This window comes from Haliotis cracherodii, unplaced genomic scaffold (assembly GCF_022045235.1).
Source record: "Haliotis cracherodii isolate W230 unplaced genomic scaffold, xgHalCrac1.p SCAF_7, whole genome shotgun sequence".
Lineage (NCBI taxonomy): Eukaryota > Metazoa > Mollusca > Gastropoda > Lepetellida > Haliotidae > Haliotis > Haliotis cracherodii.
This window is the reverse complement of record NW_027266330.1, coordinates 37,103,511-37,131,501: the sequence shown is the minus strand read 5'-3', so window position 1 is coordinate 37,131,501 and position 27,991 is coordinate 37,103,511. Positions and strand designations below refer to the sequence as shown.

Genomic DNA, 27,991 nt, shown 5'->3' with positions numbered 1-27,991 from the left:
AAATCAGTTACATTGTTAAGTGCACCAATTCTATTATCAGCAAATCAGAAAACAGTCTAGTCCATAAGTGGGCGTGGCATAATTAAATTGTTTTCTGTTTTTATAAACACTAATGCAGAACCTTGTGCTTGGTCAAGAAATCAAATGCCATGGAAACACTTACAATTTATATATTTCAGTAATTTCCTTAACAGAAACATGTACACTTCATTGTAAGAACATATATGCAATACACACAGATGTTAGTAAATTGAATTTCAATGATAATTATTGAATTTAAGTGGCCTTAACCTTCACAAAGGTCAAAGGTTTTTCAATTGTTGGCTTTGACTGGGAAGTCATGTGTTCCTTGTTAAATGTCAGTTATGGGGTTAAAAGTACTTTCATAGAACATTCAAAATAAACAAATCATGTGCCAGAACAATAGCTTTCATTGGTCAAAAGCGAAACTGGCTGTGAAATCTGAAGACCGTTTCAACGTTATAGATAAAAGATGACATAAACTGGTTCGACAAAATACAATTTCATTGGTCAATTTACATGCAAGTTGGAGGGTGTGCGCATAACGTTCTTCAATTTTGACTAAACATGAAATCATTTCGTCTGTAATATTAATTTTCTTGAATGAAATGAACTGATATAATGACATACATGTATGTAATAAATATATTTTCAGTACATTCTGATCGAATCATACTGAAACAATGATGTTAAGGCTTTGTCCAATTTTTAAGACAAATCAAGGTTTAGTTTTCTTTGATGGCAGGGCACTTTCTTTAGACAATGAAAGCCTCAAAAGCATTGACAGCTTTATTTGTGGCCTCCGAAATAATTTCCTCTGCCCAAGTAAACTCTGGATCCTTTAGGCAAACAAATTACACTGACTTCACACTGAACGTGCAGAGCCACAGGAGAATACTGCTGGCACCAACAGTCATTTTGTGCACGGTAGGTGGTAGCATTTGGGAAATTTAAGTGCAAGCACACTTGCTGTTAACCCTGTCATTAATCGTGTTCTTGACCACTGGTGTCGTACGTTAAAAACAATGATTTTTGAATGTCCAGTGTTGTATGTCGCTAAATATAATTAGGGTTGGCACAAAATTCTAGGGTCGGTTCTGAAACCAGAAACACACATCTTTGTTTTTTGTCCTGAAGTATATATACAAACCAGTACAGTTAGTATGTGTTGGACAACAATTGATATTCAACTGATTACAAACACCCTCTTTCTACTAAATGCTATGACAACAATAAAACATTAAAGTTTAACTTCACTGTAACATGTTGTAAGGAAGATATTGTGAACATCCTCTGAAAATTTGAAAATCATACAATGATACATTCAATGGTATCTGGTAAGAAGAGTTTGGCTTGACAGCCTTCATATTCACAAAGTTTAGCTGGTGCCATGACCAAATGTTTGTTTACCTGCGGACTACTTATGTGAGAATGACATTGACATAATAGAAGAAAAGATTTCAGGTTTCAATGCAAACAGGGGGATGGATAGACGATGGATAAAACACATTGAAGATGTCAAGGTAACAAAAAAACATATAAGAAAATATTTTCCATAGATTTTCTTATTTTGTTTGGAAAGTGAGAGGTTGGGGGTTGGGGGTTGGGGGATTCAGAGCAGTATATCCCAGCATCTGCAGAATAGATAGTATGATAGTCCCGTCCTTCACTGATCCCTGTCCCAGCTTCTGCAGAATGATAGCCTCACCTCTCACTAAGCCCTATCCCAACATCTGCAGAAGGACAGCCCCTACCCCAACACAACCAGCCAGCATGACACTGGTGACCACTGCAGTGACAGATGGCATGTTCTGCTCTACCCAGGAGGTCGGGAGGGGCGTGGCTGGGTAGTCCTCTGATTCTGGTTCATCTTCCATAATCGCTGATTCCTTAATCTTTCCCTTGGCAAATAACACCTGCAAATAAGGATTTCTGTTTCATGATGTAAACACGTTTTGTGAAAGCAGGTTTCCCAAAGCCTCTTAAAACTGAGGGTCATTTTGACGCAATGGAAAAATAATATTGCATATTTTTTCCTTAGATTGCATCAAACACACAGGTTTTCTGCGTTAGGGCAAACCCTGTTAAAGTACACCTGTCACTCCCATGTCTACACTTGTGACCCCGATGTCTACATCTGTCACTCCCATGTCACCCCGATGTCTACACCTGTGACCCCCATGTCTACACCTATGACCCCCATGTCTACACTTGTGACCCCCATGTCTACACCTGTGACCCCCATGTCTACACCTTTCACTCCCATGTCTACACTTGTGACCCCCATGTCTACACCTGTGACCCCCATGTCTACACCTGTGACTCCCATGTCTACACCTGTGACCCCCATGTCTACACCTGTGACCCCCATGTCTACACTTGTGACCCCCATGTCTACACCTGTGACACCCATGTCTACATCTGTGAACCCCATGTCTACACCTGTCACTCCCATGTCTACACTTGTGACCCCCATGTCTACACCTGTGACCCCCATGTCTACACCTGTGACTCCCATGTCTACACCTGTCACTCCCATGTCTACACTTGTGACCCCCATGTCTACACCTGTCACTCCCATGTCACCCCCATGTCTACACCTGTGACTCTCATGTCTACACCTGTGACCCCCATGTCTACACCTGTCACTCCCATGTCAACCCCATGTCTACACCTGTCACTCCCATGTCACCCCCATGTCTACAACTGTGACTCCCATGTCTACAAATGTGACCCCCATATCTACACCTGTGACCCCCATGTCTACACCTGTCACTCCCATGTCTACACTTGTGACCCCCATACCTACACCAGTGGCCCCCATGTCTACACTTGTGACCCCCATGTCTACACCTGTGACCCCCATTTCTACGCCTGTGACCCCCATGTCTACACCTGTGACCCCCATGTCTACACCTGTGACCCCCTTGTCTACACCTGTGACCCCCATGTGTACACCTGTCACTCCCATGTCTACACCTGTGACCCCCATGTCTACACCTGTGACCCCCATGTCTACACTAGTGACCCCCATGTCTACACTAGTGACCCCCATGTCTACACTTGTGACCCCCATGTCTACACCTGTGACTCCCATGTCTACACCTTTCACTCCCACGTCTACACTTGTGACCCCCATGTCTGCACATGTGACCCCCATGTCTACACCTGTGACTCCCATGTCTACACTTGTGACCCCCATGTCTACACTTGTGACCCCCATGTCTACACCTGTGACCCCCATGTCTACACTAGTGACCCCCATGTCTACACTTGTGACCCCCATGTCTACACCTGTGACCCCCATGTCTACACTTGTGACCCCCATGTCTACACCTGTGACCCCCATGTCTACACCTGTGACCCCTATGTCTACACTTGCAACTCCCATGTCTACACCTGTCACTCCCATGTCTACACCTGTGACCCCCATGTCTACACCTGTGACCCCCATGTCTACACCTGTGACCCCCATGTCTACACTAGTGACCCCCATGTCTACACTTGTGACCCCCATGTCTACACCTGTGACCCCCATGTCTACACTTGTGACCCCCATGTCTACACCTGTGACCCCCATGTCTACACCTGTGACCCCTATGTCTACACCTGTTACCCGCATGTCTACACCTGTTACCCCCATGTCTACACAAGTGACCCCCATGTCTACACCTGTGACTCCCATGTCTACACCTGTGACCCCCATGTCTACACCTGTGACCCCCATGTCTACACCTGTCACTCCCATGTATGTCTAAACCTGTCACTCCCATGTCTACACCTGTCACTCCCATGTCTACACCTGTGACCCCCATGTCTACACCTGTCACTCCCATGTCTACACCAGAGACCCCCATGTCTACACAAGTGACCCCCATGTGTTCTCCTGTCACCAACCTCTCTGGCTGCCCTCTCCCCGGCCTGGATCGCGCCATCCATGTATCCTGTCCATTCTGTGGCTGTTTCTGTTCCAGCAAAATACAGGCGATGGTGTGGCTTCCTGATTTCACTGAAGAAAACATTGCCCAGTGTGTATGAAATGTGTCTTTCCTTAAATAACTCAGCCAAGTGACAATGACAATCATCCTGACTTAACGACAGAACACAGTAATCTCAATACAGGTGTGATCAGGCAGGTCTTGTACTTCAACATATTTCACATTGGAACTTTTACAATGAATAGATGTTAGCAGTGCAATTGTTTCATGCAAAATGTCAGAGCAAGGCGCAATGCGAAATATCAAGTGTCAAGTTAAAGACTTGTAAGCCCCTGTATAATGAACTAGCACAGTCCCCTGTATACAAACCCAGCCGAATCCCCAGTACATATACTAAACCAGTCCCCTGTATACTAAACTAGCACAGTCCCCTGTATACTAAACTAGCACAGTCCCCTGTATACTAAACTAGCACAGTCCCCTGTATACTAAACTAGCACAGTCCCCTGTATACTAAACTAGCACAAACCCCTGTATACCTACTAAACTAGCACAGTCCCCTGTATACTAAACTAGCACAGTCCCTGTATACTAAACTAGCACAGCCCCTGTATACTAAACTAGCACAGTCCCCTGTATACTAAACTAGCACAGTCCCCTGTATACTAAACTAGCACAGTCCCCTGTATACTAAACTAGCACATCCCCTGTATACTAAACTAGCACAGTCCCCTGTATACTAAACTAGCACAGTCCCCTGTATACTAAACTAGCACAGCCCCTGTATACTAAACTAGCACAGTCCCCTGTATACTAAACTAGCACAGTCCCTGTATACTAAACTAGCACAGCCCCTGTATACTAAACTAGCACAGTCCCCTGTATACTAAACTAGCACAGTCCCCTGTATACTAAACTAGCACAGTCCCCTGTATACTAAACTAGCACAATCCCCTGTATACCTTCTAAACTAGCACAGTCCCCTGTATACTAAACTAGCACAGTTCCCTGTATACCTACTAAACTAGCCCAGTCCCCTGTATACTAACCCAGCACAATCCCCTGTATACTAAACTAGCACAGCCCCTGTATACTAAACTAGCACATCCCCTGTATACTAAACTAGCACATCCCCTGTATACTAAACTAGCACAGTCCCCTGTATACTAAACTAGCACAGTCCCCTGTATACTAAACTAGCAAAGCCCCTGTATACTAAACTAGCACAGTCCCCTGTATACTAAACTAGCACAGTCCCCTGTATACTAAACTAGCACAGTCCCCTGTATACCAACTAAACTAGCACAGTCCCCTGTATACTAAACTAGCCCAGTCACCTGTATACTAAACCAGCACAATCCCCTGTATACTAAACTAGCACATCCCCTGTATACTAAACTAGCACATTCCCTGTATACTAAACTAGCACAGCCCCTGTATACTAAACTAGCACAGTCCCCTGTATACTAAACTAGCACAGTCCCCTGTATACTAAACTAGCACTAGCACAGCCCCTGTATACTAAACTAGCACAGTCCCCTGTATACTAAACTAGCACAGTCCCCTGTATACTAAACTAGCACAGACCCTGTATACTAAACTAGCACAGTCCGCTGAATACTAACCCAGCACAATCCCCTGTATACTAAACTAGCCCAGTCCACTGTATACTAAACTAGCACAGTCCCCTGTATACTAAACTAGCACAGTCCCCAGTATACTAAACTAGCACAGTCCCCTGTATACTAAACTAGCACAGTCCCCTGTATACTAAACTAGCACAGTCCCCTGTATACCTACTAAACTAGCACAGTCCCCTGTATACTAAACTAGCACAGTCCCTGTATACTAAACTAGCACAGTCCCCTGTATACCTACTAAACTAGCACATCCCCTGTATACTAAACTAGCACAGTCCCCTGTATACTAAACTAGCACAGTCCCCAGTATACTAAACTAGCACAGTCCCCTGTATACTAAACTAGCACAGTCCCTGTATACTAAACTAGCACAGCCCCTGTATACTAAACTAGCACAGTCCCTGTATACTAAACTAGCACAGCCCCTGTATACTAAACTAGCACAGTCCCTGTATACTAAACTAGCACATCCCCTGTATACTAAACTAGCACAGTCCCTGTATACTAAACCAGCACAATCCCCTGTATACTAAACTAGCACAGTCCCCTGTATACTAAACTAGCACAGTCCCCTGTATACTAAACTAGCACAGTCCCCTGTATACTAAACTAGCACAGTCCCCAGTATACTAAACTAGCACAGCCCCTGTATACTAAACTAGCACAGTCCGCTGAATACTAAACTAGCAGTTCCCTGTAGACTAAACTAGCACAGTCCTCTGTATACTAAACCAGCACAGTCACCTGTATACTTAACCAGCACAGTCCCCTGTATTCTAAACTTGCAGAGTCCCACGTAAACTAAACTAGCACAGTTCCCTACCAACTAAACTAGCACAGTCCCCTACCAACTAAACTAGCACAGTCCCCTACCAACTAAACTAGCACAGTCCCCTACCAACTAAACTAGCACAGTCCACTACCAACTAAACTAGCACAGTCCCACGTAAACTAAACTAGCACAGTCCCCTACCAACTAAACTAGCACAGTCCCATGTAAACTAAACTAGCAGTTTAATCATAAGGACTAGTAGAAGTCTGCCCATTTTTAAGGATTTTGCTAAACGTTAATTACCATCATAAGGACTAGTGGACTAAAAATGTTAGTTTCTAACGCTGCACAGTCCCCTGTATACCTTTCATACTGTGAGAACCTCGGAGGAGGGACGAAAACATAGCACCCCCTGGCTACTGAACTAGCATAGCATCATACAGCTTTAATAACCTTCTATACAGTATGAGAACCCCACAGGAGGGGCAAAGACACAGCACCCCCTGAATACTGAACTAGCAGAGTCTCATACAGCTTTAGTAACCTTCTATACAGTATGAGAACCCCACAGGAGGGGCAAAGACATAACATCCCCTGAAAACTGAACTAGCAGAGTCTCATACAGCTTTAGTAACCTTCTATACAGTATGAGAACCCCACAGGAGGGGCAAAGACACAGCACCCCCTGAATACTGAACTAGCAGAGTCTCATACAGCTTTAGTAACCTTCTATACAGTATGAGAACCCCACAGGAGGGGCAAAGACATAGCATCCCCTGAAAACTGAACTAGCAGAGTCTCATACAGCTTTAGTAACCTTCTATACAGTATGAGAACCCCACAGGAGGGGCAAAGACATAGCACCCCCTGAAAACTGAACTAGCAGAGTCTCATACAGCTTTAGTAACCTTCTATACAGTATGAGAACCCCACAGGAGGGGCAAAGACATAGCATCCCCTGAAAACTGAACTAGCAGAGTCTCATACAGCTTACCTTCCATACAGTGTGACAACCCGGCTGGAGAAGGAAAGACAAAATATTCCCTGAATACTGAACTAGTGTAGCAGGGTTCACTCTAAGAACTTTCTGAAATGGGGCCTTTATGTGTAAATATCAAATATTCCAGAGGTACGCCCATACAGCACAATATTTAAATGCCCCATTGTATTTAAAAATGAGGGCCTTTTTTAAAATTTAGGGGCTAAAAGCACAGGACCCCACCCTAAAATTAGCCCTGGTGTAGTCTCATACAGCATACCTTCCATACATTGTGAGAACCCTGGTGGAGAAGCAATGACAAAATATTCCCTGAATACTGAACTCGTGTATTTTTTTTACAGCATACCTTCCATACATTGTGAGAACCCTGGTGGAGAAGCAATGACAAAATATTCCCTGAACACTGAACTCGTGTAGTTTTATACAGCATACCTTCCATACAGTGTGAGAACCCTGGTGGAGAAGCAATGACAAAATATTCCCTGAATACTGAACTCGTGTAGTTTTATACAGCATACCTTCCATACATTGTGAGACCCCTGGTGGAGAAGCAATGACAAAATATTCCCTGAATACTGAACTCGTGTAGTTTTATACAGCATACCTTCCATACATCATGAGAACCCTGGTGGAGAAGCAATGACGAAATATTCCCTGAATACTGAACTCGTGTAGTCAAGACAAAATGTCCCCTGAATACTGAACTTGTGTAGTTTTATACAGCATACCTTCCATACATCGTGAGAACCCTGGTGGAGAAGCAATGACGAAATATTCCCTGAATACTGAACTCGTGTAGTCAAGACAAAATGTCCCCTGAATACTGAACTCGTGTAGTTTTATACAGCATACCTTCCATACTGTGCTAGTACTCCGGGGGGAAGGGTGACCGTGTAGCACCCCCCAGAATACTCATCCTCCATCCAGTTCTTCTCCACATACCCCACGGGCTGAAGGGAAATTGTTTGGTGTGGTAAGAAAAGTCCAATGATGAGTTTGGTTATTGTGTCACATGATTAAAACCAAATGTGTTCTTGTCTTTGTATCTTTGTTACTAATTAACTTAAAAAACTAAAAAGCTTAAATCAACTTCTTCACCTTAAGGGAAAACAAGAGAAACCCAAGGCGATACTTCGATTTTTATCAGAAATCAGAACCTAAAAAAATAATAATGGTATTGACCACTGACCATACATTTCATAAGGAACATTTACAATCATCTAACCTATTACCTCTAAAAATTTCTTGCATTTGAACATATCTGCAAACTGCTGACACAGTTTCTGCTTTCTGAAATGATGTATAACACCTGTATTATGTCATGATAAAAATTTTATTGAAATAAATCATTTTGAAATATTATTCTTGTAACAATTAGGATAAGAGTTTCATATTTCACATGCAAGCAGTAACTTTTAGATTTAAAAGAACTCTATTAAAGTATGTTCAACTTAATTATTAGATGCAACTTCAGTGATGATCAATGATGCTCACACACCACTGTCAAGACATCACAGTTTTCGTGTACAACAATTATCTCAAATTTACCTTGTTAAATTGCGAAAAAACTAATTGATCGCAGAATGTGGGGATTCCATGAGAGGACCATCTCTCGAGGCAAGAGAGTTAACTGACTATAAAAGTTCAGTTTCCACCCTTGCCGAAATAGGTTGGTATTATGGAGTTAGGACTAACGAGTCTATGCATAGTCCAATCAAAATAGGGCACCGAATCGAAATCCTGTTCGTAAACTGTCAAGCAGATTTTCGGTCGATTGCGGGATTTGCACAGCATGTGTACCGCCAACAACTCGTTGTCAACAAATATTTTCCAAATCTTTCCAAGTTTTTAATCAAGGTACTCACGTGATTTGATGCACTTCGCGATGTAAGACCTGTTTTATCACAATATTGATCTTGATTATCAATCAGATTGTCTTGAATTGGCGCTGCCATTTTGTTTGAAACAAATGCAAGTGATTTGAGAGGTGGAATTTGATTGGTCCATAAAAGGGTCCATAGGAGAGGCTTAGAAGGGACTTAACTCGTAACAGCCACTGGTGGCGCTACGATCGAGCCCAGGAATTCAACCTAGTTCGGCAAGGCTGGAAACTGGACTTTTAAAGTCAGTTAACTCTCTTGTCTCGGGAAGATGTGAGAGGACATGTTTTCAGTACTGTGAACAGGTTGATTGTTTGACATGATATTGCTGCTGGTTTCCTGGACGAGACTTGATTATTTACAGACCACTTTGATAGAGCTGGAATACAGCTGACTGGCATAAAAGCACAGACAATGACCCACCTTGCTTCCTTTGTGAGTTGAGTGATGCTGCGACACTGGTCAGCCAGGATGAATGCCATGATGGCAGGGTGGGAGCCGTCTGGCTTTGTGTCATCGAAACATGTTGCAGATGGCCCAGTGTCACTCAAAGCTATACCACTTAGATCTGTAAAACCATACATCACCAGTGACAAACCACAGCAGTGCCACTTAGATCTGTACGTAACATCACACATCACCACAAGTGATGAACCACTTCTATGCCATGTATTGTGTCAAGTGCTCTGTGTGAACCTATTATCCCCTCAGTTCCATGTATTGTGTCAAGTGCTCTGTGTGAACCTATTATCCCCTTAGTTCCATGTATTGTGTCAAGTGCTCTGAGTGAACCTATTATCCCCTTAGTTCCATGTATTGTGTCAAGTGCTCTGTGTGAACCTATTATCCCCTTAGTTCCATGTCTTGTGTCAAGTGCTCTGTGTGAACCTATTATCCCCTCACTTCCATGTATTGTGTCAAGTGCTCTGTGTGAACCTATTATCCCCTTAGTTCCATGTATTGTGTCAATTGCTCTGTGTGAACCTATTATCCCCACAGTTCCATGTCTTGTGTCAAGTGCTCTGTGTGAACCTATTATCTCCACAGTTCCATGTCTTGTGTCAAGTGCTCTGTGTGAACCTATTATCCCCTTAGTTCCATGTATTGTGTCAAGTGCTCTGTGTGAACCTATTATCCCCTTAGTTCCATGTATTGTGTCAAGTGCTCTGTGTGAACCTATCATCCCCTCAGTTCCATGTATTGCTGCATGTGCTCTGTGTGAACCTATTATCCCCCTCAATTCCATGTATTGTGTCAATTGCTCTGTGTGAATCTATTATCTCCTCTGTTCCATGTATTGTGTCAAGTGCTCTGTGTGAACCTATTATCCCCACAGTTCCATGTATTGTGTCAAGTGCTCTGTGTGAACCTATTATCCCCTTAGTTCCATGTATTGTGTCAAGTGCTCTGTGTGAACCTATTATCCCCTTAGTTCCATGTATTGTGTCAAGTGCTCTGTGTGAACCTATCATCCCCTCAGTTCCATGTATTGCTGCATGTGCTCTGTGTGAACCTATTATCCCCACAGTTCCATGTCTTGTGTCAAGTGCTCTGTGTGAACCTATTATCCCCCTCAATTCCATGTATTGTGTCAATTGCTCTGTGTGAACCTATTATCCCCTTAGTTCCATGTCTTGTGTCAAGTGCTCTGTGTGAACCTATTATCCCCTCAGTTCCATGTCTTGTGTCAAGTGCTCTGTGTGAACCTATTATCCCCCTCAATTCCATGTATTATGTCAATTGCTCTGTGTGAATCTATTATCCCCTCACTTCCATGTATTGTGTCAAGTGCTCTGTGTGAACCTATTATCCCCTCAGTTCCATGTCTTGTGTCAAGTGCTCTGTGTGAACCTATTATCCCCCTCAATTCCATGTATTGTGTCAATTGCTCTGTGTGAATCTATTATCTCCTCTGTTCCATGTATTGTGTCAAGTGCTCTGTGTGAACCTATTATCCCCACAGTTCCATGTATTGTGTCAAGTGCTCTGTGTGAACCTATTATCCCCTTAGTTCCATGTATTGTGTCAAGTGCTCTGTGTGAACCTATTATCCCCTTAGTTCCATGTATTGTGTCAAGTGCTCTGTGTGAACCTATTATCCCCTTAGTTCCATGTATTGTGTCAAGTGCTCTGTGTGAACCTATCATCCCCTCAGTTCCATGTATTGCTGCATGTGCTCTGTGTGAACCTATTATCCCCACAGTTCCATGTCTTGTGTCAAGTGCTCTGTGTGAACCTATTATCCCCCTCAATTCCATGTATTGTGTCAATTGCTCTGTGTGAACCTATTATCCCCTTAGTTCCATGTCTTGTGTCAAGTGCTCTGTGTGAACCTATTATCCCCTCAGTTCCATGTCTTGTGTCAAGTGCTCTGTGTGAACCTATTATCCCCCTCAATTCCATGTATTATGTCAATTGCTCTGTGTGAATCTATTATCCCCTCACTTCCATGTATTGTGTCAAGTGCTCTGTGTGAACCTATTATCCCCTCTGTTCCATGTATTGTGTCAAGTGCTCTGTGTGAATCTATTATCCCCTCACTTCCATGTCTTGTGTCAAGTGCTCTGTGTGAACTTATTATCCCCTCAGTTCCATGTCTTGTGTCAAGTGCTCTGTGTGAACCTATTATCCCCCTCAATTCTATGTATTATGTCAATTGCTCTGTGTGAATCTATTATCCCCTCACTTCCATGTATTGTGTCAAGTGCTCTGTGTGAACCTATTATCCCCTCTGTTCCATGTATTGTGTCAAGTGCTCTGTGTGAACCTATTATCCCCTCAGTTCCATGTATTGTGTCAAGTGCTCTGTGTGAACCTATTATCCCCTCACTTCCATGTATTGTGTCAAGTGCTCTGTGTGAACCTATTATCCCCTTAGTTCCATGTATTGTGTCAAGTGCTCTGTGTGAACCTATTATCCCCCTCAGTTCCATGTCTTGTGTCAAGTGCTCTGTGTGAACCTATTATCCCCTCACTTCCATGTATTGTGTCAAGTGCTCTGTGTGAACCTATTATCCCCTCAGTTCCATGTATTGTGTCAAGTGCTCTGTGTGAACCTATTATCATCTCAGTTCCATGTATTGTGTCAAGTGCTCTGTGTGAACCTATTATCCCCTTAGTTCCAGGTCTTGTGTCAAGTTCTCTGTGTGAACCTATTATTCCCCTCAGTTCCATGTCTTGTGTCAAGTGCTCTGTGTGAACCTATCATCCCCCGCAGTTCCATGTCTTGTGTCAAGTTCTCACCGAGCTCCCTCCAGAACGGGGTGCTGTAGAACATGTTTGTCTTGATGATGGAGCCCATTCGGACGCGCTGTATAAGCTGGGCTTTGAGGCCGGGGAGTGGTGGAGAGAAGTGCACTCTAGACAGGAGCGGAAGTGGCATGGCGCTGATCACATACTGACACTGAAGTGTAGAGTGAGTGAGTGAGTGAGTATGGTTTTACGCCACTTTTAGCAATATTCCAGCAATATCACGGCGGGGGACACCAGAAATGGGCTTCACACATTGTACCCATGTCGGGAATCAAACCCGGGTCTTCGGCGTGACGAACGAACGCTTTAACCACTAGGCTACCCCACCGCCCCCTGAAGTGTAGAGAATACACTAGAAATGTCACCTTCACTCAATACAGTACATCAGTTGCACCGTCTCAGAATAATCAACAAACATTGTGGTCTCTTCGTTATCTGCAGCCACGTTCAGATCATTAGTTTTAGGAAGTTCTGGGAAAAACATGAATAGACTTCATCCCTTCATCTGCTTTCTATTCTCAGATTCAGACTCTATAGTATCCCAATGTGTTTTTTAATCTTTCTGGTATTTATTGTATTTAGACAGTTTGTAAGCTGGATAAAACACTTCTTGACTTTGGTTGTAAAACACTTCTTGACTTTGGTTGTAACTGTAAGCACTCGGGAGGTGGGCATAGCAATTGTGGCTTCAGCCTGTTCATTCTCTCTCATGTTTACTTTATCAGCCAAAACCTTGTAGTCATGATTTATCCTTTTATATACTCCCGAAGATCAAGAGCCAGTTCATCCCTGCACACTCTCATGAGTTCTTGTATAAGCTTCATTGCTGAGCAGGATAATGTCACAAATGTCAGTTTACTTGAATATTTCCCCTGCATTCCTTGTCAACAGTACAGTTTGTAGAGCTTGGTACTTTTTGAATCATTTGCCTACGGAATATGATACAAAAAGGGATCTCTTGTGTATCAAGTGTAAGTCACTGACCTTGACGACTTTCCCATCAGCGCTGTTGATAACTACTCCTTCGTCATCCTGTGTGACGCTTGTGACTGGGGAGCTGAGGTGAACGTCAGCACCGAGCCGGTCACTCATCCTCTCAGACAACTGCTGGCAGCCTCCAACAATCTTCTTCTCCTGGGGAAATTAATACAAAGAGCATGAACACTATAGTTCTTGGATACATTGGGATACAGAAACTAGCACTCTACCTGAGCCCCATCAGTGATGAGAGACAACCTGTTGACATTGTGGCCGCTGTGGACGGAGGGGGATACTAACACTCTACCTGAGCCCCATCAGTGATGAGAGACAACCTGTTGACATTGTGGCCGCTGTGGATGGAGGGGGATACTAACACTCTACCTGAGCCCTGTCAGTGATGAGAGACAACCTGTTGACATTGTGGCCGCTGTGGACGGAGGGGGATACTAACACTCTACCTGAGCCCCATCAGTGATGAGAGACAACCTGTTGATATTGTGGCCGCTGTGGACGGAGGGGGATACTAACACTCTACCTGAGCCCCATCAGTGATGAGAGACAACCTGTTGACGTTGTGGCCGCTGTGGATGGAGGGGGGGATACTAACACTCTACCTGAGCCCCATCAGTGATGAGAGACAACCTGTTGACATTGTGGCCGCTGTGGACATATTGAAGGAAGAACAGCAGGGACAATTCATGGGCCTCAGATGTAAAGACTGCATTGACAAAGATCTTTATTATTCCTTTGACTTCCCTGAAATATAAAAGAAATTGAAAATAAAAACATCCGTCAGGCGACTAGAAAGTGCAATGCCGAGAAAATACTGAACACACTTATTTCTAAAAAGATTCACTCTGGTTGTAACAGTCCGCCACTGTTCACAATTCTATTTATGAGCTTTGTCAGTATGAAAACATGCTACATTTAATAATTTGGAGAGTGGATTACCTATTGCTATGTGTCGATTCCCAAACTGAAACAATATGTTAACCCAAAAATTTGTAAGTAAAAGAACTTAGTGTGAAACAAACAACCAACACGTGGTATACAACCAACAAATGTATTACAAAATGAACTAGGTTCAATCGATACAATGGCAGTACAACATAGAGTGGTAGCAGAGTCTTCAATGATGATGGCAGTGGTCAGTATCAAATACAAAAGTCAGTGATAATAATATTTACACCCAGCGCAAGCTTCCAAGATGGTCAAGGCAGGGAATCAGGGTGATGAGTTATAAATATAGTAACTTCCTAAAAAACGCTTACATTAAACAGCACTACATTCCTGGCAACCAATCACTGTCAAAACAGAATGCAATGAGCCTCTACCAAATCTCAAAAGAAACAATGCAATACAGGCACAATAATTGGTTAACAGTGAGTGAGCGAGTGAGTGAGTGAGTTTGGTTTAACGCAGCTTTTAACAGTATTCCAGTTATATCACGGCGTCTCAGCTTAATGTGGGAGGAAAGCCCGAAGTGATGCAGGTCTCAGACGTTTACCACTTCGGTGAAACCCACGAGCACGGGTGTGGTGCTGACAAATCTAGAAACATAATCGGGGCGAACCAGGATTCGAACCCACAATCATAGGTTTCTGGCGTGCCCAAGGGACGCAACTCTGCACAGCGAATTGCGGCACCTTAGACGACTGGGCCACCCATGCCCCCTTATTGGTTGACAAAAAAATACACAGCCATATAACACCACCTTCTGAACCTACGCTACCCAGAATCACCACAGGGAAATGTTAAAGCAAAATAAATAAACCTTTAAGAATAAGATACAATTACTTTACCGCGTCCAGCAGAGGGAGTTGATGAACTCCTGTACAGTCATGGAGTCCCACTCCTTAGCCTTGGCTGCCTTCCAGGGAGCTGCTAGGGGCACCTGCAAGCACCACACTTCAGTCTAGGTCACATTAGTGTCACTTTCTCTTCCTTAAGTTTCCAACTGATATCAATAAGGGCAGATTACTCTGATTGAGTGAGACAAGATCCTCACAGCGGTATCCCAGTAGCAGGAGAGTAATGAAGGTCTCTCACACTGCAATGGAGCTCATTGGTCGATCTAGAGGGATGGTTGGAGGAGAGGTGAGGTGAGGTGAGGTTAGGTGAGGTGAAATTGGGTTTAACGTCGCGTCAAAGGTTATTGCACTTATATAGTGACGTGCATGCACGTGTGTGTGTGTGTGTGGCTGCTTGTACTAGGTCCGGACTTATGCCGATTTATAGTGCTAGCTCACTGAGATATCATGCCGCAGTTTAACATGGATAACCCACTCAGACACAGTATACTGACTCCAATCCTTGTTTTAGCCCCTTAATGCTGAGCGCCTGACAGGGTAACAACAAGTACCATCTTTTATCGTCTTTTGGTATGATGCGGCCGGGGATCGAACCCCAGACCTTCCGCTCTCCGGGTGGACGCACTACCACTAGACCACGGCGGCGGTTGGAGGAGGGGTGTTGATGGTGCACACCACGCTATTTTTCAGACAGCTTACATGTTAGCTGGGCCCTCAGCAAAGTAACCTGGTGGCTTGGATATCATGAGGACCCCTACTTTTTCTTCAAAGTTCTAGATACGCCTCTGGAGCTTGGAAATGGGACACCAAGGGCAGACAACTCTAATTAAAGGGCAGGCTACTTCTAACAGAATATGTGCAATGAAATGAAAATAGAATGCCAAGATGTTAGATAGAATGCTCATGTTCAAATCTGCTACTGTACTGATTTTTCGTGATTTTTCAATTCCGAGCCAAAATCCCTGCTCAGTATAAGTACTGCTAACTTTTAGATTTTTTGGTTTATTAGATCGCGTACACAAATACCATGCACCAAATCACTTCGAATCGATGGCACCTGTAAGCCCCCCTGTCACCATTCTTTCTGCAACATATCTCTGTAGACCAGATGGTATAATGAGTTTACGTACATGTGTTCGTCTCAATAAACCCTTTGCGGTGCATCATCCGCCATAGACAACCTCAGCCTTGACATCCCCCACACTGAAATAAGTGCTTGGGGGTGATGGGTCACCTTGTAGTAAAAGCTTTGGCTTGTCATACCAAGTACTGTACAATGTGTAAGCCCATTGCTGCTGGAGTATTACACAACCAGCACAACACCATACTAACTCACCATATTAAGATCAGTGAGAGTATGGCACAACCAGCACATCACCATACTAACTCACCATATTAAGATCAGTGAGAATATGGCACAACCAGCACAACACTATACTAACTCACCATATTAAGATCAGTGAGAGTATTACACAACCAGCACATCACCATACTAAATCACCATATTAAGATCAGTGAGAATATGGCACAACCAGCACAACACTATACTAACTCACCATATTAAGATCAGTGAGAATATGGCACAACCAGCACAACACTATACTAACTCACCATATTAAGATCAGTGAGAGTATTACACAACCAGCACAACACCATACTAACTCACCATATTAAGATCAGTGAGAGTATTACACAACCAGCAGAACAACATACTAAGTCACCATATTAAGATCAGTGAGAGTATGACAAAACCAGCATAACGTACTAACTCACCATATTAAGATCAGTGAGAGTTGTGTTTTATATTTGTTTGTATATTCTACTATTTAGTATAAAAACTTAAATAAGTTTGATAGTGTAAATACAAAATGGTCACATCAAGTTTTATAAATATGGTGTGGGATGTAACTGGTATCCCAGTGACATCCCTGTGTGCACATACATACAAGAAATCCCACCAAGCCAAATCCTTATCTCACAGGGATGAAGTAATCTGTGGGATGGCAAACCTCAGGAAATAAAACCCAAATCAGAAATTGTTTCCCTGTCTGGTCCAGACAATTGCCAATCTCATTAAAATCAGATCTTAGTTCTCGCTACCGCCAAACAAAGATCTGAGGACATCCCATTAGGGGTCACGTCCGAACGACCTTTCATCCGACCAATCTAGACCATCTATTAGCCATTCCAGAATGTCCTTTTGTTCAAATTTGTAACCGAGAATTTGACAAAATAGGTTTCGAAGCATAGTTGCCAATTTGAAATTAGTGCTGTAAAGCTGCCTTCTGATTGGCTAATGTCAACTTCTTGTCAGTCCTTCTATCAGCCGGTCAAATTTCGCACAAGGTCGGTCTGACGTGACCCGTAATGGGATGTGCTAAGATCTTTGTTTAGCGGAAGCAAGAACTAAGATCTGATTTTAATGAGATTGGACAGTTGCCCACTACACGCTCAAAGACCTGAAATGTTTGCTCAAATACCGTTCATAGCCTCACAGGAGTCCTGGGTAATCCAGTGTACCATGTGAGGACTGATTTCCCAATACAGGTTACAGAACAGTTTCGTATTCCTATCACAACTTCACAAAATAACCACATGGAAAGGAAAAGTAGTTTGAAATTATATTTTTTTCCTATTCTACCGACCCCATTGTTTATAAAAACAAAAACAAAGTGTAGTGTCTAATTGTGGTATATTTTTAAAGAAAAAAAACACAAACTAAAAATCTGTTTTTCTGTATAAAAGAGGTCGCCTAATTAGTATCCATCTAATTACAGCCTTAAATTGTGAGGTGGCAAGTTGGATCAAACCTGATCTTAATAAGAACCATAAAGGATGTCAAACTTTCATCATGGAAAAGGCCCTGAACTGGTCAAGGTACAACTTCGGTGAGTGAGTGAGTTTGTTTTGATACTGCTTGGAACAGTATTACAGATATATCTCTGCGTGTTAGCTTCGTGTGAGAGAAAGCCTGAAGTGATGCTGGTTTCAGACGTTTACATCTTTGGTGAAACCCAAGAACACGGGCATGGTGCTGACAAACCTAGAAATATAATCGGAACAAACCAGGTTTCGAAGCAACGATCACAAGGTTTCAAGGTACGCAAGTCTGCACACACGCCCCCTACATCTTGAGTGAGAATTGTTGATGGCTCGTTATCCGCAACTATCAATGGTTCATTACAGATTGTGACAACAAATCAGTCATTGATAATTATCAGTTTCTTATTAATTCTATTTTTTCCAGAAAACTTCATTTCACAGATATGCTCTTATCATGATTTGAAATTCAAAATAAGTTATTCCCTAAAAGATGCTTGCCCAAATCACAAAATGTCAGTTAAACAAAATAAAGAAATAATCCAAAAGCAATTGTAATGCTGTCTACCTGTTCAGCCATCTTGTCAATGGTTCTAATTGCATGATTGAGATCCAGATAGCTCACGGGATTTTTCAGAGATGGTATGTTTCCCTTAAAAGTTGACCAGGAACCCTGAAAATATATTAGAATCACTTTACTTAACACATTGCTGTAGTATCAAATTAGACTTTAGGAGTATGCCTGGTCAGGCAGTCCCATGCATTGTTTCAAACAAATTAAAAATTTCCAATACGTCCAATAATTCTTCTTTACAAAGGTCATGGTGAAATGTCTCATTATTCTCATTCTGGTATATAGTAAAAAAAGTGAAGAATTTACGAATAATATTTTAATAATTGTTGTAATTTTGACACAGGGTAGCCTTTTGGCAACAATAAGATAAAAGGCATCAATTGTTGAATTTGGTCACAAATAGAGAGCCTATAGATATATACAAAAAAAAACATCACTGACGTTTAGATACAGGACAGTCCTGTGGTCTTCGTTGACATTGTAGACTTGTAGTCCGAGTTCCTTGACCAGCCTGTACACTCTGTTCTGTGTGGGTCCAATGTAGGCCCCACCCACATCTACGCTGCCATGTGCAGGGTGCTGCGAAGAATACAAGATATGTCCCTGCATTAAACTTAACCATCAATATCACCAACGTTGCAAACGAGAACACATGGTTGTATAAGCAATCAAACTCGATACAAACCGTAAACAAACAAAACTATCTTGTTATCTGCAACGTCCACTTCAGTAAAGTTAGGAATGTTAAAGTTATATCAAGGTGAACTGTAAATAATTGAAAAAGGGCATAGCAAACTAGTGGTTGATAGAATGAGCAGCCTCCATGCAGGTAGACCATACACTAACATCCCAATTCTCATCTTGGTAAGTTCTTGGGGTTGCTTCCATGCCCCAGTATCCACAAGGAGGAAAAATTATATGGTTTTCAATGGAAAACAGTGGATGTTTTAATTCTCCCTGCAAAACACATTGCGGGGAATAATAAAGTTGGCATGGAAACATATAATCAATGACAGATTGGAATTCTGTGAGCAGCAGTTACAGACACCATAGATAGGATCATCAATGCCACAATATAGCTTCATGGGCCTCATAATGTCATAGATAGGATCATCAATGCCACACTATAGCTTCATAGGCCTCATAATGCCATAGATATATAGGATCATCAATGCCACAATAGAGCTTCATGGGCCTCATAATGCCATAGATAGGATCATCAATGCCACAATATAGCTTCATGGGCCTCATAATGTCATAGATAGGATCATCAATGCCACAATATAGCTTCATAGGCCTCATAATGCCATAGATATATAGGATCATCAATGCCACAATAGAGCTTCATGGGCCTCATAATGCCATAGATAGGATCATCAATGCAACAATATAGCTTCATGGGCCTCACAATGCCACAGGTAGGATCATCAATGCCACAATATAGCTTCATGGGCTTCATAATGCCATAGATAGGATCATCAATGCCACAATAGAGCTTCATGGGCCTCACAATGCCATAGATAGGATCATCAGTGCCACAATATAGCTTCAACCTCATAATGCCATAGATAGGATCATCAGTGCCACAATATAGCTTCATGGGCCTCACAATGCCATAGATAGGATCATCAGTGCCACAATATAGCTTCAACCTCATAATGCCATAGATACCCAGCTAACACACGACGTTGTCACAACGTTGTGGAAAGGTTGTGGATAGGTAACGTCGTGAAATAACGTTGTCACAACGTTATTATAACGTCAACGTACAACGTTATTTCACAACGTTACAACAACGTTGCACATTCACGTTCTGAAAACGTTGTACATCGGACATAGCACAACGTTTTGTAACTACGTTTCTGAAACGTCGGTGAAACCTTATAACGTTTGCTTCTTGATAGTCATAAAGGAATAGAACTGCTTTATCAAAATCAACATGGATTTGTCAGAATACCAAGGCAGTAATGCTTTACCTTTCTGTATATTCGGCATTTGAATTTTCATCTCTTAATTCTAAAATTTCAAGAACGTAAATGCGTATCTCTATTACAACGTTAGTATTACGTTACATTGTAACGTTATTCCACAACGTAACAACAACGTTGCAAATTAACGTTGTGATAACGTTATGCTTTGGACATTACAACACTTTTTGTAAATGATGTTTAGGAAACCACTTGTAGATCTATCATCTCGTAGTTTTATTTTTTTTAAACATATATATCTATGAAGGAAGTTATCTGTCTACTAAATGTTGTCACAAGCAAAATTACAGTTAAAAACACATTGGCGCGCATTTTTTGCGGCGTGAGAGTGACTGCTGAAAAGTTTAGCCTGTTGCCTCGTGTAGTGACGTCAAAATGACGTCACATTGTCGCGGAAGATTTGTTGTCACCAGCCATCTTAGTTCAAGCTCACTCTGGATATATTACAACCAAGTGATTGTGGAGCAACGGGAACTGGACAGATGATCTGTGAATTCGGATAAGGTAAGTTATTTTTCAAAAGCAGTCTCCGCTTGTTGATATGTTTCTGTACATGCAGATAGTCAAATGATTTAAATGTATCGTATTATTCAGAAGTGGCGGGGTTTAGAATGCAGTTTGCCGATCACTTTCACTGAGCTGAGCGTCAGTGTTGATAGTAATATTTGATACACAAAACGTGATGTATATAGAGGTGAAGGAAGCCCATGACTTTTTACCATATTATTATTTTATGGATACCAAGTGAAATTACCAAGGGCAAGTGGTATATGTTTGACCAGAATTCAGTCTGGCGGCGTTTTGTGGTCGTCATATTATGTTCGGGTTTCGATCATAAGCGTATGTCTGTAGGCCTAAATAGGCCTAACGTATGCATCGCCTACTGACCACTGACAGTTATTGCCATTTCTTCAGTGTTATTTCTGAAATCTGAAAGTTTACATGTACTGACTTTGATTTTTGTGAAACAATGTGGCTCATTCAGGCCATGGGAAAGGTTGAGTAGATTTCTCTTATACAGCGAAGAGAGGGAATCAAAACAATGGAAGTATTTTCAGATCGACTCTCTGTAGGCTCCTAGTTATAGCCCTAGTCTAAAGGGCTCAATGATGTTATGAACAATTGTATTTTCGGGAAGAGACAGAAACATACTTGTTGTTCCCGAAAAGGCCCAATTAGCACTGACTGAAGTAGCCTAAATGTGGATCATATATGGTTGTTAGTGCTATCTATAAAGTTTATTTGAGCAAGGCGCTTATCATATGTATTTTTAATATTTCCAAAAAAAAGAATCAATTCATCATTTTCCGATAACTAGATCTATGTCCGACTCCCTTCTAATGAAAACGAGCAAAAGTAAAACGAGTCTCGTCGCGCGCTATAACGGGGTGTTTGCGGTATTGTTCTCGCTGGTGATGATAGTTAGTCGATAGTCAAAAGTTAAATATCACCATACAATGTCAGTGATTTGGTCATCGTTTGTTGATTATTAAGGTGAGATAGGTGTAGATCTAGTCAATGTGCACCAATGAAAAATACAATGGAATTGATAGCAACCATATTCGTTCTCCGTATGTTGCCAGGAAGGCTACCATACTACAGAATTATATTTAACGATATTGAACTGTATTATGTTAATAAACGTAGTAAGTATATGATACTTGGTTCTCTGAAACATTTTGGCAATGAGAGAGAATAAAATGGTGATCGAAAACTGAACGAGTAAGTTCCAGTGCTCGCTACGAAATCGTACTGTAGCTAGATCTATATAAACAACGCTGCGATGAAGATGTGAGTGTGAGTCGTTATTAGCTACAATGCCTGTCTAATATATATGTTCCCGTTTGGATTCTGGTTTAGAAAAGGTCCCCAACAAACCATATTTGTACTAACATGATTGTGTGTCATTGTACTCTGACAGAGGTTGTGAGACGTGGCTCACTAAAACAATCACTGGTTTGCCTGACCGGGTTTGTCAGACCGGTGTATATGTAAAACCAAATTATATTAGGTGTTGTTTTTTTTATGATGGTACTCATAATTGTGTTACTTATATACTCATAATTTTGTTACTTATATCTGTAGCCTGAGTTTATTTCCGATCGGACCTTACACATGAAGACTTTAGATTTACAGTTTTCCTAAATTTTAGGCAATTATACAATGTATGTTATCTTTTTGTTTAGACTACAGATCTAAATGTATGCTTATTGAATATAGTTTTAGTTTTGACTCTTTTAATATGTTTTCTTTGCAGCAAGGGGGAAAATGTTACACGACCATTCCAGGAGATAAAATCAAGAATGTTGAATCATTGAGGAACACACCAAATAAACCCTGGGCTGTGAATTATGTTAACGTAAGTACAATTGTTTACAGTTACATTCCATTGTCTATATCCATGTTAATTGGTGTGTTTTTTTGTTGCTTGAAATGAATGCTAAGAATGTAGATCTATTTATATAAATCTATGCTCGTACCACGTTTTGTATTCAACCTGATTCTTGATGTCTCTGAATGAATGTTAAAATTTGTTTCCATCAGTCACTTGAATTATACATTATTGTTTGAATATTGATAAAACCTTATCTCCAAATGAATGTTTCTCGTCATATGAAATCTTTCATATACCTGCTTGAGATTTATTAAGCTGTTTGTATTTCAGGGAAGTGGAAGTGAACACCAAAGAAAGAAGATTCTGGCATTCAATAATTTAGAAAAGTGTATAAATTTTCTATAATCTAAAAATAATAAAATGTCAACGCAAATATGTCTTGGAGTTCTTTGTTGAATGGTGACTTCGCATGACTGAAAGTTGAAGTATACAATATGGACTTGATTAGAGTCCGACCATTTAATATTCAAGGAGGTGGGGACCTGGAACCTTTCTATGGAGATTACATATGTTTTCGGTCACAGCTACAAAAGCAGATATATGATTTTCTTTAACTCTATGAGCCTGAAGATAAGCACCTTGCATCTAGATCTATGTCATTTTTTTTTGTGGCAGGCATTTTTTTCACCAGTCTGAACCGTTTTTTATTTTTGTCAAGAATTTTCGGTGACAATATATTTTTTCGATAATATTCCAGGACCCGACCCTCCCCAGAAAATATCACATTCTTTTTTTTGTTTCTTTCAGTACAAGCCTAAAGGGTAATGGTGTCTAACTTTCTAATAGTCAAATCATGTATCTAGTTAACAGCTCAGTGGTGTTTTTACATTTTGAACATTGTTAGCAAAACACGATCTAACTCACTGTTAACCGGGCTATTCGACGCCCTGGTTTTCAAATATTGGTAAAAGGTATCTCGAATCATACACATTCACGTGACTAAAGCATATTCTAAAACATTTTTGGGGTTGTTTTTACAACATTTTAGTGTGGAATGGTCACAACCGTATTTCATCCTTGTAACAAAGTTATTTCACGTCGTGACAACGTCCGTGGTAGTACACAGAATAACGTTGTAGGGACGCATTATTATAACATTGCCACAACGTAAATTACAACATAACCACAACGTCAAATACAACGTTCCCTCAACGTAGAAATACAACGTTCCCACAACGTAAAATACAACGTCATCACAACGTTGTGACGACGTGAATATGACGTAACACAACGTTAGGCCATGACGTTGTGACAACATAAATGGGAGTCCACAGAATAACGTTATATGGACGTAACATCTGCAACGTTACCACAACGTAAACACAACGTTATCACAACGTTCCCACAACGTAAAATACAATGTCATCACAACGTTGTGACGACGTGATTATGACGTAACACAACGTTAGGCCATGACGTTGTGACAACATAAATGGGAGTCCACAGAATAACGTTATATGGACGTTACATCCACAACGTTGCCACAACGTAAACACAACGTTGTCACGACGTTGTCACAACGTGAAATTGTTAGCTGGGTAGGATCATCAGTGCCACAATATAGCTTCAACCTCATAATGCCATAGATAGGATCATCAATGCCACAATAGAGCTTCATGGGCCTCATAATGCCATAGATAGGATCATCAGTGCCACAATATAGCTTCATGGACCTCATAATGCCATAGATAGGATCATCAGTGCCACAATATAGCTTCAACCTCATAATGCAATAGATAGGATCATCAATGCCACACTATAGCTTCATGGGCCTCACAATGCCACAGATAGGATCATCAATGCCACAATATAGCTTCATGGGCCTCATAATGCCATAGATAGGATCATCAGTGCCACAATATAGCTTCATGGACCTCATAATGCAATAGATAGGATCATCAATGCCACAATAGAGCTTCATGGGCCTCATAATGCCATAGATAGGATCATCAGTGCCACAATATAGCTTCATGGGCCTCATAATGCCATAGATAGGATCATCAGTGCCACAATATAGCTTCATAGGCCTCATAATGCCATAGATAGGATCATCAGTGCCACAATATAGCTTCATGGGCCTCATAATGCCATAGATAGGATCATCAGTGCCACAATATAGCTTCATGGGCCTCATAATGTCAGGTAAGAAGACAAAACTGTAACAAGTGCACAAGGTACAAAATGCGACAACAAAAGCTCACTGACCTGTTCTTATGTTAGCATGTAAAGTGAAATGATTTTGATATCTTTTAATAACTATGATTTATGTTCAGAGCTGAAAGACACAAAGATGGGCGAATACCAATGACATAGAGACAAGACTACCATAGACCTATCTATATACCCTGACTGTGTAGGTCCGTCCTCCAACACGATCCTGGGCTTCGAGGACAGCAACTCTCAATCCAGTCTTCTTGAGTAAACAGGCGGCACTCAAACCTGATCAACAGGTGAACACAATATCAAGTCAACCATAGTTTGAGACAAATGGTGAGATCTTATCAGTCTGTGTTGCCAAATAGGATTTTGCTTCTTCAAAAAAGAGAAATCAAAATGATCGAGTTCAAAGACTTGACCATATGTTAAAAAATCATACTAACACATCTACCCTGCTTTCAATGTTGTAAACTGTAAGTGTAAGTCTGGAAAACCGTGAATGAATACTGGAAAACTGAGTGTAAATCTAGTAATCTGTGAATGCTAGTCTTGTAAACTGTGAGTGTAAGTCTGGTAAAATGTGAGTGTAAATCTGGTAATCTGTGAATGTAAGTCTTTTAACTGTAAGAGTAGGTCTTGTAAATTGTGAGTGTAAGTCTGATAAACTGTGAGTGTAAGTCTGTTAAACTGTGAGTGAAAGCCTGATAAACTGTGAGTGTAAATCTGGTAAACTGTGAGTTTAAGTCTAGTAAACTGCGAGTGTAAGTCTGGTAAACTGTGAGTGTAAGTCTGGTAAACTGTGAGTGTAAGTCTGGTAAACTGTGAATGTCTGTCTGGTAAACTGTGAGTGTAATTCTGGTAAACTGTGAGTGTAAGTCTGGTAAACTGTAATTTTAAGTCTGGTAAACTGTGAGTGTAAGTCTGATAACCTGTGAGTGTAAGTCTAGTAAACTGCGAGTGTAAGTCTGGTAAACTGTGATTGTAAGTCTAGTAAACTGTGATTGTAAGTCTGATAACCGTTGAGTGTAAGTCTAGTAAACTGTGAGTGTAAGTCTAGTAAACTGTGAGTATAAGTCTGATAAACTGTGAGTGTAAGTCTGGTAAACTGTGATTGTAAGTCTAGTAAACTGTGATTGTAAGTCTGATAACCGTTGAGTGTAAGTCTAGTAAACTGTGAGTGTAAGTCTAGTAAACTGTGAGTGTAAGTCTAGTAAACTGTGAGTGTAAGTCTTGCAAACTGTGAGTGTAAGTCTAGTAAACTGTGAGTGTAAGTCTAGTAAACTGTGAGTGTAAGTCTGCTAGACTGTGAGTGTAAGTCTAGTAAACTGTGAGAGTCTGCCACTCTTAATTGTCTCCCATGCAATTTCAACACATAAATAATACAAATACATATTTTCAAACAATGAGGATGAATGTTGGTGTAAATCAGAGACATCATATTCCTGCTACACACATGTTGATGAGATCCAGTGAACTGATCAGTGTTGGTGTGACAACATTCTTTATCAAATATGTGTCAATGACATCAGGCATTTTACAGGTACATATCATACCCCATGTAACCCTCAACCCCCATGTCAGCCCCCTGGCCTTCAGCCACCAAGCTGATCGGGGCATCTCGGGTTGATATGTGGAATATAGGGCTGGGACGGGGAACTCAGGTCGGGCGGGTACTGAGTATGACCCGTGTGTCCTCATGTGTCAAGTCTCGTTAATCCGACGCCTGTTAATCCGACACTCGGCTTTATCCAACACAAATGATGGGAACCGATTGATTCAGCGCTATTTAGTCCTTTTAATCCGACATTCTCGCACTCCGACTCCGACACACCTAATTTGCAACTAATTAATCCGTTAATCCGACACAATCATGTGCAACCAGCAATGTCGGATTAACGAGACTTGACTGTATTATATTAGTCGTGTTATAACTTATATATTGTTTAATGACAAAAATGGTCTTGAACTCCACGGTTACACTACAAGTCACTAATGTTTGCATGTACATCTGACTATATGTACGCATTCCTTCTGACTTTAATGTTTCATAAACGATAAAACTTCAGTCAACTTCGGTGTATGCATGACCAGATACATTTTGCCAGGGCTAGGGTCAAACTGTTCCTAATGGGATAGTTTGTACCTATCTCTTGAGACCCTAAGCAGGGACCAGGGTCAGGCCGTTATTAGGGGGATGGGTAGCCCTGGTGGTATGATATGTAACGTGCCATGTAAGTACCTCCATGTACCAGTCAAGTCACAGAATCTGACCACCAGAACGGAGAATGTCTAATATTTTGGATAGAAGAGAGCTGGAAAACCTTCGAAGTGACATGAACAGCCTAGTTGTACTCACCACTGATACCAGCGCCTATGACTGCGACATCTACCTGAATGTCGTCCATCTTCAGTTGCATGAGGAAGCTGATTTTGTGAATGTTCCAGAGAAAGGAGAGACTTCATCAACAATAAATAATGCCATTCATTCTATCATTCATATCAGTAATGTTGTTTGACAAAACATAAGATATGCATCAATGTACTTTTTGCATACATGAAATATGAGTAATACCCAGAAAGCTGAAATGCAAGTGACTGTTAATCCTGCTGTAGCAGGGCGTGGAGTCATCCCACAGATGACATCCTTACCTTGTCAGCTTGCTGAAGGGTTTAACCTGCTTGGTCATGTGGATAAGGCGTCCGACTTCGGATCAGAAGGTCCGTGGTTCGAATCCCATCACGGGACTCCGACATTTTATGGC

The 27,991-nt window shown here is 41.5% G+C and overlaps 1 protein-coding gene across 1 annotated transcript; it reads right to left on the bottom strand.

Moving 5' to 3' along the window:
* Positions 1-10: 10 nt before the first annotated feature.
* LOC139448854 (amine oxidase [flavin-containing] B-like) lies at positions 11-27,916 on the bottom strand. Its single transcript, XM_071230379.1, has 14 exons — positions 27,879-27,916; positions 27,586-27,686; positions 25,417-25,511; positions 19,131-19,268; positions 18,684-18,788; positions 15,287-15,378; positions 14,099-14,240; positions 13,488-13,637; positions 12,495-12,654; positions 9,675-9,819; positions 8,604-8,661; positions 8,224-8,321; positions 3,919-4,030; positions 11-1,937 (listed from the first exon to the last, which is right to left on the bottom strand). Exons 1-14 carry the CDS (start codon positions 27,914-27,916, stop codon positions 1,743-1,745), a joined length of 1,629 nt encoding a protein of 542 aa, XP_071086480.1. The 3' UTR covers positions 11-1,742.
* Positions 27,917-27,991: the final 75 nt, after the last annotated feature.